At 48.1% G+C, this 18710-nt stretch overlaps 1 protein-coding gene across 2 annotated transcripts in view; it reads right to left on the bottom strand.

The window, feature by feature from the left end:
* Nucleotides 1-18362, bottom strand: part of PSMD9 (proteasome 26S subunit, non-ATPase 9) — a 29402-nt gene extending 11040 nt beyond the window's left edge. Inside the window, exons 1-4 of one of the 2 annotated variants that reach the window (XM_055236994.2) lie at nucleotides 17985-18362; nucleotides 11702-11804; nucleotides 6728-6939; nucleotides 3578-3679 (exon numbers count right to left, since the gene is read on the bottom strand). In XM_055236994.2, the coding sequence (XP_055092969.1) occupies nucleotides 3578-3679; nucleotides 6728-6939; nucleotides 11702-11804; nucleotides 17985-18122 (555 nt within the window). In that variant the 5' untranslated portion in view covers nucleotides 18123-18362. The remainder of the gene's footprint in view (nucleotides 1-3577; nucleotides 3680-6727; nucleotides 6940-11701; nucleotides 11805-17984) is intronic. The other variant, XM_055236996.2, reaches the window with a different exon arrangement.
* Between the last annotated feature and the right edge of the window lie 348 nt (nucleotides 18363-18710).

The raw sequence follows: 18710 nt of genomic DNA, 5'->3' as shown, positions 1-18710 counted from the left end.
GAGCCGCTGCGCTAGGTGAGGTTTTTTTTCTTGACTCACAAAACAGACAACAAAACCCGGATTCTTGATTCTCCAGCTGAGCTCAGGTCCCCTGAGGGGATGAGGCTGATGCCAGGCAGGCCCTACTCACAACACACAACCTTCATCCTCCAGCCCACCAAGACAGCTCAGCTTTTATCCAGTGACATCTTGGAATTCCCCATGAAATTTCACATGAAGAAAAGATTCGTTTTGCTTAAAATTGAATAACTACTTTTATAAAGAAGGATTTATAGGCCTACAAGGAAGCTGGGAATACAGTTAACTGGAAAAGACAGATTAAAAACCAGCAGCTCTTCTCACAGATCCACACAACAGACAGAAGTCTCAGAATCCACTGTGCTGAGTGAAGAACACCAGACTCAAAAGGCAATATATTGTGTGGTTTTTCTCTCTATGACATTCTGGAAGTTGACCGGGAGGGATTAACTACAAAGAAGCCTAAGGCAATTTTACGGGGTGATGGAATGCTCTCGACCTTCATCATGGTGGCAATGACATACTACATACATTTGTGAAAACTCACGGGAATGGCCAGGCAGTGGCTCACTCCTGTAATCCCAGCACTTTGGGAGGCTGAGGTGGGTGGATCACCTGAGGTTAGGAGTTTGAGATCAGCCTGGCCAACATGGTGAAACCCTGTCTCTACTAAAAATACAAAAAAAAATTAGCTGGGCTTGGTGGTGGGCGACTATAATCCCAGCTACTTGGGAGACTGAGGCTGGAGAATCGCTTGAACCCAGGAGGCAGAGGTTGCAGTGAGCCGAGATAGTGCCACTGCACTCCAGACTGGGCAAAAGAGCAAAATTCCATCTCAAAGAAAAAAAAAAGAAAACTCAGCTGGGTGCGGTGGCTCACACCTGTAATCCCAGCACTTTGGGAGGCCAAGGCGGGCAGATCACAAGGTCAGGAGATTGAGACCATCCTGGCTAACACGGTGAAACCCCGTCTCTACTAAAAATACAAAAAAATTAGCTGGGCGAGGTGGCACACGCCTATAGTCCCAGCTACTCAGGAGGCTGAGGCAGGAGAATGGCGTGAACCTGGGAGGCAGAGCTTGCAGTAAGCCGAGATTGCGCCACTGCACTCCAGCCTGGGTGACACAGCAAGACTCCACCTAAAAAAAAAAAAAAGAAAAAGAAGAAAACTCATGGGACTGTACACTGAAAAAGGTGGATCTGCTGCAGGTAAATTACACCTTAATAAAATAAAATCAACTGGCAGCTCTGTGTGCTGGTATATGAGCCGTCTTTCTGAAGGACACGTGGCTGGAAAGTGGCTGTCTCAGGAGGAGAGGTGATGAAAATGTACAATTGTGATGGTTGCACAATTCTGTGACTACACTAAAAACCACTTTAAATGGGTGAACTGTGTAGTATGTGAATTAAATCCCAATAAAACTGTTGTAAAAATAATAAAAACAGACTGGGCACAGTGGCTCACATCTGTAGTCCCAGCACTTTAGGAGTCCAGTTCAAGACCAGCCTTGCCAACATGGTGAAACCCCGTCTCTACTAAAAATACAAAAATTAGCCAGGCGTGGTGGTGGGCGCCTGTAATCCCAGCTACTCAGGAAGCCGAGGCAGGAGAATCACTTGAACTTGGGAGGCGGAGGTTGCAGTGAGCCAAGATCGCACCACTGCACTCCAGCCTGGGTGACAGAGCGAGACTCCATCTCAAATAATAAAATAATAATAATAATAAATTTCAGATGGACTAAAGGAAAAACAAAAATAAAACAATAAAATAATTAAAAGAATTTCTTTTTTTGAGACGGAGTCTCACTCTGTCACCCAGGCTGGAGTGCAATGGCGCGATCTCGGCTCATTACAGGCTCTGCCTCCCAGGTTCAAGCGATTCTCCTTCCTCAGCCTCCCAAGTAGCTGGGACTACAGGCGTATGCCACCACACCCGGCTAATTTTTTGTATTTTTAGTAGAGAAGGGGTTTCACCGTGTTAGCCAAGATGGTCTCCATCTCCTGACCTCGTGATCCACCCTCCTCAGCCTCCTAAAGTGCTAGGATTATAGGCGTGAGCCACCGTGCCCGGCCAAGAATTTCTTTTTTTTCTTTTTGAGATGGAGACTCGCTCTGTTGCCCAGGCTGGAGTGCAGTGGCGCGATCTCGGCTCAGTGCAAGCTCCGCCTCCCGGGTTCACGCTATTCTCCTGCCTCAGCCTCCTGAGTAGCTGGGACTACAGGCGCCTGCCACTGCGCCCGGCTAATTTTTTGTATTTTTAGTAGAGACGGGGTTTCACCATGTTAGCCTGGATGGTCTCAATCTCCTGACCTCGTGATCCACCCGCCTCGGCCTCCCAAAGTGCTGGGATTACAGGCGTGAGCCACCACGCCCGGCCCAAAGAATTTCTTAATTAAAAAAAAAAAAAAATTTCTTTAAGCAGACACAAAATGCAAGAGCCATAAGCAAAAAAACTGATAAATTTCACAAAATCATCATTTTAAACGTCCATACAAGTTACAGATTTGATGACAGTATCAGTGCAGAAATGATGGCCTGACCACTAGCAGGGGCACAGGCAACTGCCAGCCATCTCCTGACTTGACCTGGCCTGGCCTGCACTGATGGGTTACAAGTAGATGAACCGTGCAGCTGAGCAGGAGTCAAAAAATCCAGAACTGTTCAGTAAACTGGAGACTTCATTTGGGAACCAAAAATTTTAGTTAATAATTTTCCTGGGCTTTGCCACAATATCACTCTTGAAAAGTGTGGATCTTTGCTATAAAACAACAACAACAAAAATTCCAGCCTGGACAACATAGCAAGACCCTGCCTCTGCAAAATATAAAAAAATTAGCTAGTGAGGTAGCTACGATGGCGCCACCACACTCTAGCCTGGGTGACAGAGCATGACCCTGTCTTAAAAAAAAAAAAGAAAAGAAAAGATCTCTAAGAAACTTTGTTAAATGAAAACAGAGACAGGGTAGAGAGAGGGGAATTTGGGTTAGGGTAGCCAGGAAAGGCCCCCTGCAAGCATGTCACCAGTGTAAAACAGAAGGAGGATGAAGAGGAAGAGCATTCTAGGCAGAAGGAATAGCAGGTGCCAAGGCCTTGAATGGGGCTGTGCTGAGCAACACCATGAAGGCAGCAGTCCAGGGCCTCAACAACACTTCCAGTAACTCCAGGGCTATAGACCAGAGGCCGAGTGCTATGACCTGAATGTCTGTGGCCCCCTGAAATTCATATGTTGAAATCCTAACCACCAATGAGATGGTATTAGGGGTGGGGCTTCTGCAAGGTGATTAGGTCATGAGGGGTGGCGCCCCCACTGGGATTAGTGCCCTTATACAAGAGCTCCCAGGGTTCCTCCCCTTTCTGCCATGTGAGGACACAGCAAGAAGGCACCACCTAGGAGCTAGGAAGCAAGCCCTCCCCAGACACCAAATCGGCTGGTGCCTTGATCTTGGACTTTCCTGCCTCCAGAGCTGTGAAAAATGAACTTGTTGTTTGTAAGCCACCCAGTCTATGGCATGCTGTCAGAGAAACCCAAACAGACCGAGGCACCAGGGAGCCCCACTCACCCCCTCACTGTGCTGCACCACACTGCCAATGTTATGCAGTGACTGGAAGTTCTGGGTGTTCACAGAGCCGAACTCCACAATCTCATCATCCACTTGCAGACCCTGAAGAGGGAAGGAAAAATGGAAAATCGGGCTAGAGGTTCAGTGTGCTCCTGGTGGTCTCTAACCTTTAATACCCAATTTAATGCCAAGGTCATGAGCTTGTTTTCTACAGGGTAGGCTCAGAACAAAGAGGTCAGGGATGTAGACACCTCATGCAGGAAGGGGCAGTGGGTAACGGGGCCACCTCCTCCTGGGGTTCCTTTGAGGGCAGCTCTAGTAAAGATGACCAGGTCTGCCCAATGTCTCAGAGCTGGCAGTTAACAGACACTGTGAAGGCCTTGAGGAGAATGGGAAAGGCCAAATGCTGCTCTCTGAGGTCCTAACCCACCTTCAAGGGTAAGAGAAGGCAAGCCAGGCTGGGCCCATTTTATTCAGTGGTCAACATTTAGACAAGACATTTGCCCTAGAAGCCCCCAGACAAGCAGCCACAGGCACAGGGCAGACCCAAGACTAGAGTGATACTCTTGTTCTGGGTCCTAAGAACACAGACCACCACTCATTCACCCCTGTAACAAGTATTTGTTGTGGGCCAACTGGCATTGGGCTAGATGCTGTAGATGGGGTAGTGAATGATATGGAGCTTCTGTGTAACTTACAGACTTGTGACCATTAAAGGAGACTAGTAGGACCAGGGTTTAGGACCCCATTCCACCTGTCAGGAACTATGTGTCCTGACACAAGTTACTTCAGGTCTGCGAGGCTTTTCCTCAAGGGTGAAATGAGTAAAGATTAGGACCTATCCCAGAAGTGGCTGTGGAGTTAAATTTAACTACATCTCCACAAAAAAACCGTACAAGAATGTTCACAGCAACATTCTTCGTAATAGCCAAAAAGTGGTAACAATCTGAATGTCCATTAACTGACAAATGGATAAATAAAATATGATATATCCAGGCAGTGGAATATTATTTGGCCATAAAAAGGAATGAAGGGCCGGGCGCAGTGGCTCACGCCTGTAATCCCAGCACTTTGGGAGGCTGAGGCAGGTGGACCACGAGGTCAGGAGATCGAGACCATCCTGGCTAACACGGTGAAACCCCGTCTCTACTAAAAATACAAAAAATAAAAATTAGCTGGGCGTGGTGGCAGGCGCCTGTAGTCCCAGCTACTCAGGAGGCTGAGGCAGGAGAATGGCATGAACCTGGGAGGCGGAGCTTGCAGTGAGCCGAGATTGTGCCACTGCACTCCAGCCTGGGCGACAGAGTGAGACTCCATCTCAAAAAAAAAAAAAAAAAAAAAAGGAATGAAGGGCCAGGCATGGACAGCTCATGCCTGTAATTCCAGCACTTTGGGAGGCCGAGGAAGGAGGATCGCTTGAGGCCAGGAGTTCAAGACCAGCCTGGGCAACATAGTGAGAACCCATCTCTAAAAAAAAAAGGAAATAAAAAATTAACCAGGCATGGTCACATGTGCCTACAGTCCTAGCTGCTTGGGAGGCTGAGGCAGGAGGATCACTTGACTCTGCGAGTTTGAGGTTGCAGTGAACTATGATGGCACCATGGCACTCAAGTCTGGGTGACAGAGTGAGACCCTGTCTGTAAACAAATGAAGCACTGATCCATGCTACAATACAGATGACTTGAAAATTTGCTAAGTGAAAGAAGCCAGTCATAAAAGGTCACATATTATATGATTCAACTTATAGGAAATGTCCAGAATAGACAAATCCATAGAGACAGAAAGTAGATAACTGGGTGCGGGGAGCTGGAGGATTGGGAAGTGATGGCAAATCACTATAGAGTTTCTTTACGGGACAATGACAATGTTCTGAAATTGATTATGGCTGGGCATGGTGGCTCATGCCTATAATCCCAGCATTTTGGGAGGCTAAGGTCGTAGAATCACTTGAGCCCAGGAGGTGGAGACCAACCTATGCAACAGAGCGAAACCCCATCTCTATTTTTTTCTTTTAGACAGAGTCTCACTCTGTCACCCAGGCTGGAGTGTAGTGGCACGATCTCCGCTCACTGCAACCTCCACCTCCTGGGTTCATGCGATTCTCCTGCCTCAGCCTCCTGAGTAGCTGGGATTACAGGCACATGTCACCACACCCGGCTAATGTTTGTATTTTTAGTAGAGATGGGGTTTCGCCATGTTGGCCAGGCTGGTCTTGAACTCCTGACATAAGGTGATCGCCCAACTAAGCCTCCCAAAGTGCTGGGATTACAGGCGTGAGCCACCACACCTGGCTGAAAATTTTTAAAATAGAAATAAAATTGATTGTGGTGATGCATAGCTCTGTGAATACACCAAAAGACACTAAACTGTATACACACTTTAAATGGGTAATTTTTTTTTTTTTTTTTGAGACGGAGTCTCACTCTGTTGCACAGGCTGGAGTGCAGTGGCATGATTTTCGTACTTTTAGTAGAGACGGGGTTTCGCCATGTTGGCCAGGTTGGTCTCGAACTCCTGACCTCAAGTGATCCACCGGCCTTGGCCTCCCAACGTGCTGGGACTGCAGGCGTGGGCCAATGCTCCCGGTCAAAAAAAAATTTTTTTTAAGACAAGGTCTCACTCTGTCACCCAGGCTGGAGTGCAGTGGCACAGTCACAGCTCACTGCAACATCGACTTCCTGAGCCCAAGTGATCCTCCCACCTCAGCTTTCCAAGTAGCCTCAGCCTTCTCAAGTGCTGGGATTACAGGCATGAGCCACTGTGCCCAGCCTAATGTTTTTTTTTAAGACACCACATAAGATGCATAACTCATTTGGCAAGACGCCATTCTCATTTTCATCATTCAGTGCCCAGCTAAAATGAGCCCCAAGAAGAGATCCTCTCCCTCTCTTGGGACATTTCTCATCTTCTGTCACTGGGAAGAGGTCACTCCCCGACCAATGCAGTGGGCAGCCGGGGCCAACCCCTCTCTAAACTCTGCCCCCAGCACAGGGCTGGATACACAACAGGCCTCAGTCAGTGTTTGTTAAATGAGTAACTGAACTCAGCACCGCAGCACAGAGAGAACCAGTCTGTCTTTCCACATCCCGAAGGCTACCTGACCCACAGTGTCCCCTGGGCATGGACTTGAGTGGCCAACCCCTGGATTACCGCGATGCTGGCTGGGGAGCCGGGGCTGATGCTGTTCACTTTGGCGAAGGCCTGTGGAGGGCCCTGGCTCTCACTCTGGCCCAGTTTGTGGCTCATGGCCTCTTTGTGGGCCTCAGCCATGTCCCGGGCCTGCTTCTCCTTGTCGCGAGCGTGCAGCTGGTGCAGGGCCTCCTCCACCTGCTTCATCACAGCCTTGTGATCATTCTGCAGGCCTGGGATGAGAACCACACATCAGGAGCCAAGGAAGACAGTGGAGGACACAAGACTCCTACATTCATTCACTGAAGAGTTAACAAGTGCTTATTACATGCCAGACGTGGAGCTACAGGCGAGGAGGAGTCTCTGACCAAGACAGAGGACATTCCCTCATGCAGCATTCAGTCCTGCAAGGAGCAGCTCCAGAATAAGTAATTACAGTAACATCTGATGACTGCAGGGAGGCCTGGCCAGCAGGAAAGTCTGCTCTCGCTAGTCTAGGAGATGAGGGAAGGCTTCCTGAAGGCAGTGCTGTCTCGGGTGAGCCCTGAGAGGTGAGCAGAAGGAAGGTAACATCCAGCTGAATCCATAGCCATGAACTCAAAGGCATATATATGAGGGGCCAGCACTGTGATCATGTGAATGAATGACTCAGGCTGGATGTAATCAAGATTTCACTTTTAGGCCAGGCGCGGTAGCTCAAGCCTGTAATCCCAGCACTTTGGGAGGCCGAGGCGGGCGGATCACGAGGTCAGGAGATCGAGACCATCCTGGCTAACACAGTGAAACCCTGTCTCTACTAAAAATACAAAAAATTAGCCGGGCGTGGTGGCAGGCGCCTGTGGTCCCAGCTACTCGGGAGGCTGAGGCAAATACAAAGAATTAGCTGGATGTGGTGGTGCGTGCCTGTAGTCCCAGCTACCCGGGAGGCTGAGGCAAGAGAATGGCGTGAACCCGGGAGGCGGAGCTTGCAGTGAGCTGAGATCGCGCCACTGCACTCCAGCCTGGGGGACAGAGCAAGACTCCGTCTCAAAAAAAAAAAAAAAGATTTCACTTTTCTCTGAAATCCTCTAGGAGGAAAAATTCTGCATAAGCCGGGCACAGAGGCTCACGCCTGTAATCTCTGCACTTTGGGAGGCCGAGGAGGGTGGATCACGAGGTCAAGAGATCGAGACCACCTAGCCAACATGGTGAAACCCCGTCTCTACTAAAAAACACAAAAATTAGCTGGGCGTGGTGGCGGGTGCCTGTAATCCCAGCTACTTGGGAGGCTGAAGCAGGAGAATTGCTTGAACCCAGGAGGCGGAGGTTGCAGTGAGCCGAGATCGCACCACTGCTCTCCAGCCTGGCGAGAAAGCAAGACTTCGTCTCAAAAAAAAAAAAAAAAATGCTGCATAAGCCTAGAAATCCTGGAGACATTCAGTCCAGAAGAGGGAGTCCACAGGGAGGTGGCCAAAGGGCACCCCTGCTACAGGGCTCTTGCCAATTGGCTGGGTTTGGGAGGAAGAGCCCATGCCACAAAATCTTTGATTTTTCCAGAAAAGCTGAAAATTGGGATCTTTGAAGTGAAATTCTCTGATTTTTCAGTATAGATGGCTAATTCAAAATGTTGTGAACCACCATGGCAATCGGCAGGCCATGCCAGCACAGCAGCTGATGTTTTGATACCTTGTGCCTGTCAGGGGGTTTGCGGTACTACCTGACCTGCCTCCTCTGCCACTGTCATTTTGGAGCAAAGGCGAGACCCTCAGTCGTGAAGAGATTCAAGTTCTCAACCCACAGGAGCAGATGTGGGAAAAGAACCCAGATCAGAACAAGTGGAGACATGTACCTGGGAGGCAGACTTACATAATACATGGTCACTTTCACTAGAAAAGCCCTCCCCCGATGAGGTCCACAGCATCCCTAGAATCTACAATGCCTGGCACAGGGAAGTGCTCAATACACAGCTGTTGGGGAATGGAACAAATGACTATTTACAACATATTATAATTCTAATCAAAATGTTGAAAGGGTTTTTTTCAGTACAAAATGTTTCTGCAGTATATTTCAAAAAACAAATTTGCAATTATAACAAACATACCATATTAACATAAGCTGTTGGCTGGGCGCGGTGGCTCACGCCTGTAATCCCAGCACTTTGAGAGGCCGAGGCGGGCAGATCACCTGAGGTCAGGAGTTCGAGACCAGCCTGGCCAACATGGTGAAACCCCGTCTCTACTAAAAAAAATACTACTAAAAAATTAGGCCAGGCAAGGTGGCTCACGCCTGTAATCCTAGCATTTTAAGAGGCCGAGGCAGGCCGATCACCTGAGGTCAGGAGTTCAAGACCAGCCTGGCCAACATGGTGAAACCCTGTCTCTACTAAAATAAAAAAATTAGCCAGGCATGATGGCGGATGCCTGTAATCTCAGCTACTTGGGAGGCTGAGACGGGAGAATCACTTGAACCCAGGAGATGGTGCGTGCAGTGAGTGAGCCGAGATCGTGCCACTACACTCCAGCCTAGGCGGCTAAGTGAGATTCCATCTCAAAAAAAAAAAAAAAAACAAATTAGTCGGGCTTGGTGGTGGGCACCTGTAATCCCAGCTACTCGAGAGGCTAAGGCCAGAGAATCGCTTGAACCTGGGAGGCAGAGGTTGCAGTGAGCCGAGATCACACCACTGCACTCCAGCCTGGCAACAGAGTAAGACTCTGTCTTAAAAAATATATATATACACATACATATATATGTACACGTGTACATATAAGATATATATGTAGGTACATATATATGTGTACACGTGTATATACACATATGTGTATATATGTATGTACATATATCTTATATGTACACATATGTATATATACATATATATTGTATATATACATCTTATATGTACACGTGTATATATGTCGTATATATCCACGTATATATTTTACATATATACATATATTTTACATATATACACATGCACGTGTATATTTTATACATGTGTATATATTTACATGTATGTGTATATATGCTGTTAACAACATGGGAGACTACATACAGAAGCCAAAGGACCTCCACATTATTTTCCAATTTTTTTTTTTTTGAGACAGAGTTTCGCTCTTGTTGCCCAGGCTGGAGTGCAATGGCACAATCTTGGCTCACCGCAACCTCCGCCTCCTGGGTTCAAGTGATTCTCCCGACTCAACCTCCTGAGTAGCTGGGATTACAGGTTCGCGCCACCATGTCCAGCTAATTTTGTATTTTTAGTAGAGACAGGGTTTCTCCATGTTGGTCAGGCTGGTCTCGAACTCCCGACCTCAGGTGATCCGCCCATCTCGGCCTCCCAAAGTGCTGGGATTACAGGCGTGAGCCACTGTGCCCGGCCATTATTTTCCAATTTTTATGTAAATCTATAACTGTTCCTTAAAAAACCTATTTTGTACAATAAAATAAACTTGTGAGAATAGATTTTTTTTTTTTTTGAGATAGAGTTTTGTTTGCTCTGTCGCCCAAGGTGGAGTGCAGTGGTGTAATCTCGGCTCACTGCAACCTCTGCCTCCTGGGTTCAAGCGATTCTCCTGTCTCAGCCTCCCAAGCAGCTGGAATTACAGGCATGTGCCACCACTTCCAGCTAATTTTTCTATTTTTAGTAGAGACAGGATTTCGCCATATTGGTCAGGCTAGTCTCAAACTCCTGACCTCAGGTGATCCGCCCGCCTTGGCTTCCCAAAGTGCTGGGATTACAGGCATGAGCCACCACACCTGGCCGAGAACAGATTTTTCAAAAAAAGACCAATAAGGAATTGCTCAAACAGATTTTTTTTTTTTTTTTTTTGAGATGGTCTCTTGCTCTGTCACCCGGGAGGTGGAGGTTGCAGTGAGCCAAGATCGTGCCACTGTACTCCAACCTGGGTGACAGAGTGAGACTCTGTCTCAAAAAATAAATAAATAAATAAGATGTGATGCAGATGGAATCAAGATTCAAACAGATTAAAGAGGAGTTAGTAAGTGAAAAATGTGGAGGATAAACACTAATAGGACTCTGTGGTGGAGACGGTTGCCTACCTACGGCTGAGTGGATAATGTCCCCCAACACATCCACATCCTAGCCCCTAGAATCTGGGAATATGCCACCTTACATGGCAAAAGAGGCTCTGCAGATGTGATTAAGGACCCTGAGATTCGGACATGATCCTGGATTATCCAGGTGGGCCTGGTGTCATCACAGAGGTCTTTATAGGTGAAAGAGGGAGGCAGGAGAGTGAGAGAAAGAGATGTGATGACAGAATCAGAGTGAGGGAAATGCGATTGCTGGCTGTGTAGATGGACGAAGCCATGAGCCAAGGACGATGGGCAGCCTTTGGAAACCAGAAAAGACCAGGAAACAGGTTCTCCCCTAGGTCCTCCAGGAGCCAGCCCTGCCAACAGCTTGATTTTAGTCCAGTGAGACCCATCTGGACTTCTTATCTCCAGCTACTAAGTCTGTGGTCATTTGTTATGGCAGAAACAGAAACAAATATACTATCCAATCTGTACTCTCTGCTAGCTCTTTAATTAAAAACAAATCAGCACCTTGGAAGGCCAAGGCAGGAGGACCACTTGAGTCCAGGAGTTCAAGACTCACCTGGGCCACTTAGTGAGACTTGTCTCTACTAAAAAAAATTAGCCGGGCACAGTGACACACGCCTATAGTCCCAGCTACTTGGGAAGCTGAGGCAGAAGGAGCACTTGGAGCCTGGGGGGTTGAGACTGCAGTGAGTCATGTTAGCGCCACTGCACTCCGGCCTGGAAGACAGAGCAAGACCTTGACTCAAAAAAAAAGAGAGAGAGAGAGAGAATGAAACCAGAAATATAGAACCTCGGAGTCTAGCCCATTCCCTTGGTTCTCAGTCCTTGGATGGGGACAAGACAATCCCATCATGGCAGAAGAGAAGGCAGTGGATAATGCAGATAGTTGGTTTTATTTGTATGCCTTTAACACCTCCCACCATAAGGTGGGGAAAGTCTTCTAAGAGGGCCACTCACATATGATGTTGTGCCTGGCGGTGCGGACTTGGTACAGGTCCACGTCTGACCGGGGGTAGCCCTCACAGTCCACCAGCGGCTCGTTCATCCCAATGCCTTTTTGCTGGAGGAAAGAAATGTGGTTAAAAGGTGCTCATGGGTATAATGTCCTCAGGATGTCTTTCCCCAGACCCTTCTCCTCTGAAGTCATAATAAAGGTGACAGTAATGAAAACTGCCACATACTGATCACTTACACCAGGGGCTCTACTCATGGCCTCACAACTACCCTGGGGTGGGCACTGTGTTTTTCATTTTTTATTTTTAACGACACAAGTAATGCATGAATCTATTCTTTTTTGAAGTTAAAACAGTGCCGATAAAACCAAAGACTCCTTTGAGCACCATCCCCAAGGCCAGCCTCTTCCTCCACTCCTTCAGACCCTCCTTCCCACAGGTGGCTGACACCTGGCTGCTGGCCCTGGAAACTAGAGGGGAGTGAAAAGTCCAAACAGCACCCAGCTGTGGCAGGGCTTTGATTCTTCTGAAAATAAAAAGATCTAAAAGGGCTTTCCAAGAAGGAAACAGCTGCCTCTGGGGAGAGGAACTGGGTGGCTAGGTGACAGGGCAGGGAGAGAAACGGTCCATTTTACACCCCTCTGTAGGTTTTGAATTTTGCCTATGGGAATGTATTCTTTATTCAAAACAACACTTTTTTTTTTTTTTTTAACATGAGTCGGAGGAGAGTACATAAAAGCAGTGAAACCAGTCACATGGTTCAGGGGAGGAGCTTTGCAGTTGGTTAGACTTTAATTTGAATCTCAATTCTGCCATGTACAAGCTGGGCATCCTTAGCTGAGACCTTCTCCTCTCTAAGCCTCAGCTTCCTCAATTATGAAATGGGAATAGGAGCACTCACCTCCCTCCCTACCTGCTGCAAGAACTAATGACCTGACCTGCAGAGTACGCAGCACAGTGCCACGCGCATACACAGCATAGTGGGTTGAAGAGCGGCCCCCAAAAACAGATAACCACGAGCTAACCCCCAGAACCTGTAAATATGACTTTATTTGAAAAAGTCTTTGTAGATGTAATTATGTTAGGGATCTCGAGATAAGCTCATCTGGTGGCTGATGTCCTCATAAAAGAAAGGCAGAGGTAGGTGTGGGACAGACACAGGAGGAAGGCCATGTGAAGATGCAGGCAGAGGTTCAAGTGACACAGCTGTAAGCCAAGGACCGCCGGCAGCCACCAGAGGCCAGGAGAAAGGCTTGGGAGCTTCTCTCTCAGAGCCTGCAGAAGGAGCCAACCCTGCTGACACCTTGATTTCAGACTTCTGGCCTCCAGAGCTGGGACAAAGTAAATTCCTGTTTTAAGTCACCAACTCTATGGTGTTAAGGTGGCCTCAGAAAACGACTATGCACAGAGGTCATAAATAGTGGCTGTAAGGATTAGTCAGTCCAGGGACAAGCTGCCAGTGTACATAGACACTGAGAAGAGGGATTCTGTTCACTTTGCTCCCTTTCTCTCTGGAAGCCTCCGGGTTACACCCAAACCTACTGTCCACTGTGCAGGGAGATAGTTCTCCACACTCCCCTAACACAGGACTCGCCATGACACTGCAGAAATGCGCCAGAGGCTAAAAACCTGTATCTGCTCCTGCCTTCCCACAGTGGTTAAGAGTTGACCAGCCTTTGAGAATCAATATCACATTGAATAATGCTTCTCAAAGGGTGGGGTCCATAACATTGGCAGCTCACACACAGGGCATTAAATAACCCTGAATAAAAAATACATATTCCTTCCCAATTCTCTTCAATCCTACAATTGTCAAGGCAAAAGTGTCCATTTGGTGCTGGTCTCTGCAACACCCCAGTTACTTGCTATCTCTAGGACCTTCCATTTTTATAACAGTTTTATTGAGATATAATTCAGATACCATATAACTGACCCATGTAAAGTGTAAAAGGTAATGGATTTTGTGTTTGTGTTGGTTTGAGACAAGATCTTCTGTTGCCCAGGATGGGGTACAGTGGTGTGTTCATAGCTCATTGCCACCTTAAACTCCTGGGTTCAAGCAATCTGTTTCAGCCTCCTAAGTAGCTGGGACCACAGGCACATGTCATCACACCTGGCTAATTTTTAAATTTTTTTTTTTTTTTAAAGACAGAGTCTTGCTCTGTTGCCCAGGCTGGAGTGCAGTGGCGTGATCTCAGCTCACTGCAAGCTCCACCTCCTGGGTTCACACCATTCTCCTGCCTCAGCCTCCCGAGTAGCTGGGACTACAGGCGCCCGCCACCATACCTGGCTAATTTTTTTGTATTTTTAGTAGAGACGGGGTTTCACCGTGTTAGCCAAGATGGTCTCGATCTCCTGACCTCGTGATCCGCTCGCCTCAGCCTCCCAAAGTGCTGGGATTACAGGCGTGAGCCACCACGCCCGGCCTTTAATTTTGAATTTTTTGTAAAGATAGGCTCTCACTGTGTTGCCCAGGCTAGTCTCAAACCCCTGGCCTCAAGTGATCCTCCTGCCTCAGACTCCCAAAGTCCTGGGAATACAGGCATGAGCCACCATGCCTGGCCATTGACCATTTGTATTGACAGTATTTTCTTTGGAGAAAAGTTTATTCAGATCCTTCTCGTCTTCTGATTGGCTGTCTTTTTACTAGTGAGTTGTAAGAGCTCTTACTATAGATACTATCCTCTTACCAGAGAAATGATATGCAAATATTTTCTCCCATTCTGGAGCTTATCTTTTCATTTTACTATGTCCTTTGAAACACAGTTTTAAATGTTGAAGTCCAACTTATCATTTTTTCTTTTGTAGCTTATGTTTTTGGTGCCATATCTAAAAAGGCTTTGCCTAATCCAAGGTCATGAAGATTTACTCCCATGCTTTATTATACCAGATATATAGTTTTAGCTGTCCACTTTTTTTTTTTTTTTTTTTTGAAATGGAATCTCTGCCATCCAGGCTGGAGTGTTGTGGCTCAATCTTGGTTCACTGCAACCTCCACCTCCCAGGCTCAAGCGATTCTCCTGCATCAGCCTCCCGAGTAGCTGGGATTACAGATGTGTACCACCATGCCTGGCTAATTTTTGTATTTTTAGTTGAGACAGGGTTTCACCATGTTGGCCAGGCTGGTCTTGGACTCCTGACCTCAAGTGATCCGCATGCCTCGGCCTTCCAAAGTGCTGGGATGACAGACGCGAGCCACTATGCCCAGTCTTTTTTTTTTTTCTTGAGACAGAGTCTCACTCTGTCGCCCAGGCTGGAGTGCAGTGGCGCAGTTTTGGCTCACTGCAAGCTCCGCCTCCCAGGTTAAGGCCATTCTCCTGCCTCAGCCTCCAGAGTAGCTGGGACTACAGGCGCCCACCACCACGCCCAGCTAATTTTTTGTATTTTTAGTAGAGACGGGGTTTCACCGTGTTAGCCAGGATGGTCTCGATCTCCTGACCTCATGATTCGCCCACCTCAGCCTCCCAAAGTGCTGAGATTACAGGCGTGAGCCACCGCGCCTGGACTTTTTTTTTTTTTTTTAAAGAGACAGCATCTCACTCTGTCGCCCACAAGAGAGTGCAGTGGTGCAATTATAGCTCACTGCAGCCTCAACATTCAGGGTTCAAGCAATCCTCCTGCCTCAGGAGCCAGGACTACAGGCATGCACCACCACGCTCAACTAATTAAAAAAAAATTTTTTTTGTAGAGGCACAGTCTATGTTGCCAAGGCTGGTATTGAACTTCTGGCCTCAAGTGAGCCTCCCACCTTGGCCTCCCAAATAGTGAGCCACTGCACCCAAACCCACTTTTTTTCTTTTTTTTCTTTTTTTGAGACAAGAGTCTCACTCTGTCACCCAGGCTGGAGTGCAGTGGCAGGATCTCGGCTCACTGCAACCTCCACCTCCCGGGTTTGAGTGATTCTCCTGCCTCAGCCTCCAAAGTAGCTGGGACTACAGGCATGCGGCCATCACGCCTGGCTAATTTTTGTTATTTTTAGTAAAGACGGGATTTCACCATGTTGGCCAGGCTGGTCTCAAACTCCTGACCTCAGGTGATCCACCCGCCTCAGCCTCCCAAAATGCTGGGATTACAGGCGTAAGCCACCACGCCCGGCCCAAACCCACTTTTTAAAAACAAATATAGAGCACGGTTTCAGGCTGAAAGCTTTCAGCAAGCAACAGCAGCTAGCCAGAAGCAACCAACATGCCGTATCAACATGCAAAGCATCTGATCTTATATTTAAGAGAAAAGAATATCATTTTCCATATGCAGTGGAGTTTTGAAATTTCCTTTTAAAATACATTTATGGCAAGGCATTGTGGCTCATGCCTGTAACCCTAACACTTTGGGAGGCAGAGGCAGGAGGACTGCTTGAGCCCAGGAGTTTAAGACCAGTCTGAGCAACATAGTGAGCTACATCCGTAGCTACAAAAAATACAAAAATTAGCTGGGCGTGGTGGCACGTACCTGCAGTCTCAGCTACTTGGGAGGCTGAAGTGGGAGGATTGCTTGAGACCAGGAGGTTGAAGGTGCAGTGAACCAAGATGGTGCTACTGAACTCCAGCCTCGGCAACAGAGTGAGACCCTGTCTCAATAATAATAACAATAATAATAATAATAGTAATAATACATTTATATAAGATTAAAAGTATGGCCGGGCGTGGTGGCTCACGCTTGTAATCCCAGCACTTTGGGAGGCCGAGGCGGGCGGATCACGAGGTCAGGAGATCGAGACCACGGTGAAACCCCGTCTCTACTAAAAAATACAAAAAAAAAAAATTAGCCGGGCGTGGTGGCGGGCGCCTGTAGTCCCAGCTACTCGGAGAGGCTGAGGCAGGAGAATGGCGTGAACCCGGGAGGCGGAGCTTGCAGTGAGCCGAGATTGCGCCACTGCACTCCAGCCTGGGCGACAGAGCGAGACTCCGTCTCAAAAAAAAAAAAAAAAGATTAAAAGTAGATCTATTTAAATAAAAATATCAAAGGAATAACAGTACAAGTCGTATATGCATAATAGTATACTCCATGTGGTAGAAAATAAACTAAAGTTTGAGAAATTGCTGGTAATTTGCTTGAAAGCACAGGTTCTGAATGGAATAGACTTGAGGTCTGAATCCCACTTTGAGCATATAGTCAGCACCCAGTAAAATGGTTCTCTGGCCCTCTGTATGAAACTTCATCTTATGGCCGGACGCGGTGGCTCACGCCTGTAATCCCAGCACTTGGGGAGGCCAAGGTGGGCACATCACCTGAGGTCAGGAGTTCAACACCGGCCTGACCAACATGGTGAAACCCTGTCTTTACTTAAAATAAAAAATTAGCCTGGCATACTGGCACTCGCCTGTAATCCCTACTACTCAGGAGGCTGAGGCAGGAGAATCACTTGAATCCGGGAGGCGGAGCTTGCAGTGAGCCGAGATTGCGCCACTGCACTCCAGCCTGGGCGACAGAGCGAGGCTCCGTCTCAAAAAAAAAAAAAAAAAGAAAAAGAAAACCTGCATCAGCTTTTGAGCCAGACCCACCGCTGCCACTTCCGAACTGCATGACCTTAGATAGGCGTTTGCCCCACTCTGGGCCTCAGTTTCCTCCTTATGCAATAAGGATGATGAGCCTTATTTGTAACTCAAAGTTCGGTCCTTAGACCACCAGCATCAGCATTGCTGGGAGTTTGCTACAAATGCAGAATTTGCTCCCTTGCCTCAAACAAAATCTGCATTTTAATAAGATCCCCAGGTAATTCACATACACACTGAAGTTTAAGAATTTATGATGCAAGCAGCAAATGCCGGGTGCGGTAGCTCACGCCTGTAATCCCAGCACTTTGAAAGGCCGAGGTGGGAGGATCGCTTGAGGCCAAGAGTTCGATACCAACCTGGGCAACATAGCGAGACTCTGTCTTTACAAAAAATACAAAATTAAGATAAGGCAGACAGCGAGGCACATGACAGCTGTTCAATCACCAAGTAATACCTGTTTCCCCCTCCCTAAAATGGAGAGAGTAACAGCATCCATCTCAAAGGGTTGTTGCAAGGATTAAATGAACTCAACAATGTACAGCACTTAAACCAGCGCCTAGCACACAGTAGGGGTCCATAAACGCTTGCTGGTATCAATATGGCTAACTGTTCAGTTGCTAAAGTTCTTTGCCTGCCTTCTTGTGCCGACAGAGGCCGCACTTGCGGCGCCTTGGGCCTCCCAGGGAGAAACTCCGTTGCGGAGCGCCCAAGCTGAGGCCGCCCTGGCTTCCCAGTCCTCCAGGGACTGGGGGCCGGGTTAGGCGACCTGGGGCGCCCCGAACCCACACTCACGCTTTCCAGCACGTCATAGTTGGCCTTGATCTGCGCCTCTATCTCCTCCTTGCGCCGCATCAGCTCCTGGACGTCGCTGACAGTCACGGCGCCGGCCTGCGAGGACCCTCCGCTCTGCCTCGCTTCCTCTTCGGACATCGTGAACCTCGGGCCGCGATTCCAGACACCCGGCTCCCGGGCTACGGACGACGCCCCAGTAGACCGTAACTACGGCTCCGCCCGTGGGCCAAAACACCGCAGCTGTCCGCGAGCGCGCGAACAGGCAAGAGGGGGGCTTAGGACGGAGCTGGGTCGCCGGAAGCCGCGCCCTGCCGGAACACTTGGGCCTGTGGTGGCCCGGCAGGAGTAGCGTCGGGAGCGATGGATCCCCACGCAGTTGTATACCAACGCTAGGGGATGATCTCGCCCCAGCTGACTCATTTTCTTTCCTCATTCGTGCAGCAGACATTTATTGAGCGCCTACTGTATGGATGGATACTGTACGCCAGAGAACTGCTGCGTGGCGCTCCAGTTCAGTTCTTCACATCCACACAGCCCTGAAGGATTTACAAAATACATTAAGGTTCCTTATCCCTCACTTTACAGATCCGATATGCCTGAGTACACACCCCGCATCTTGCCACTTAACGGCAATCTGTGTGACCCTAGGTCACTACTGTGCTTCTCTGAGCCTCAGTTTCCTCATCTGTAAAATGGGGCACTAATTGATAGCAGTCTGTCTCATAG

This window comes from Symphalangus syndactylus, chromosome 13 (assembly GCF_028878055.3).
Source record: "Symphalangus syndactylus isolate Jambi chromosome 13, NHGRI_mSymSyn1-v2.1_pri, whole genome shotgun sequence".
Classification (NCBI taxonomy): Eukaryota; Metazoa; Chordata; class Mammalia; order Primates; family Hylobatidae; genus Symphalangus; species Symphalangus syndactylus.
Note: the sequence above shows the minus strand (reverse complement) of the source record. Positions and strands in the feature narration are given on the sequence as shown.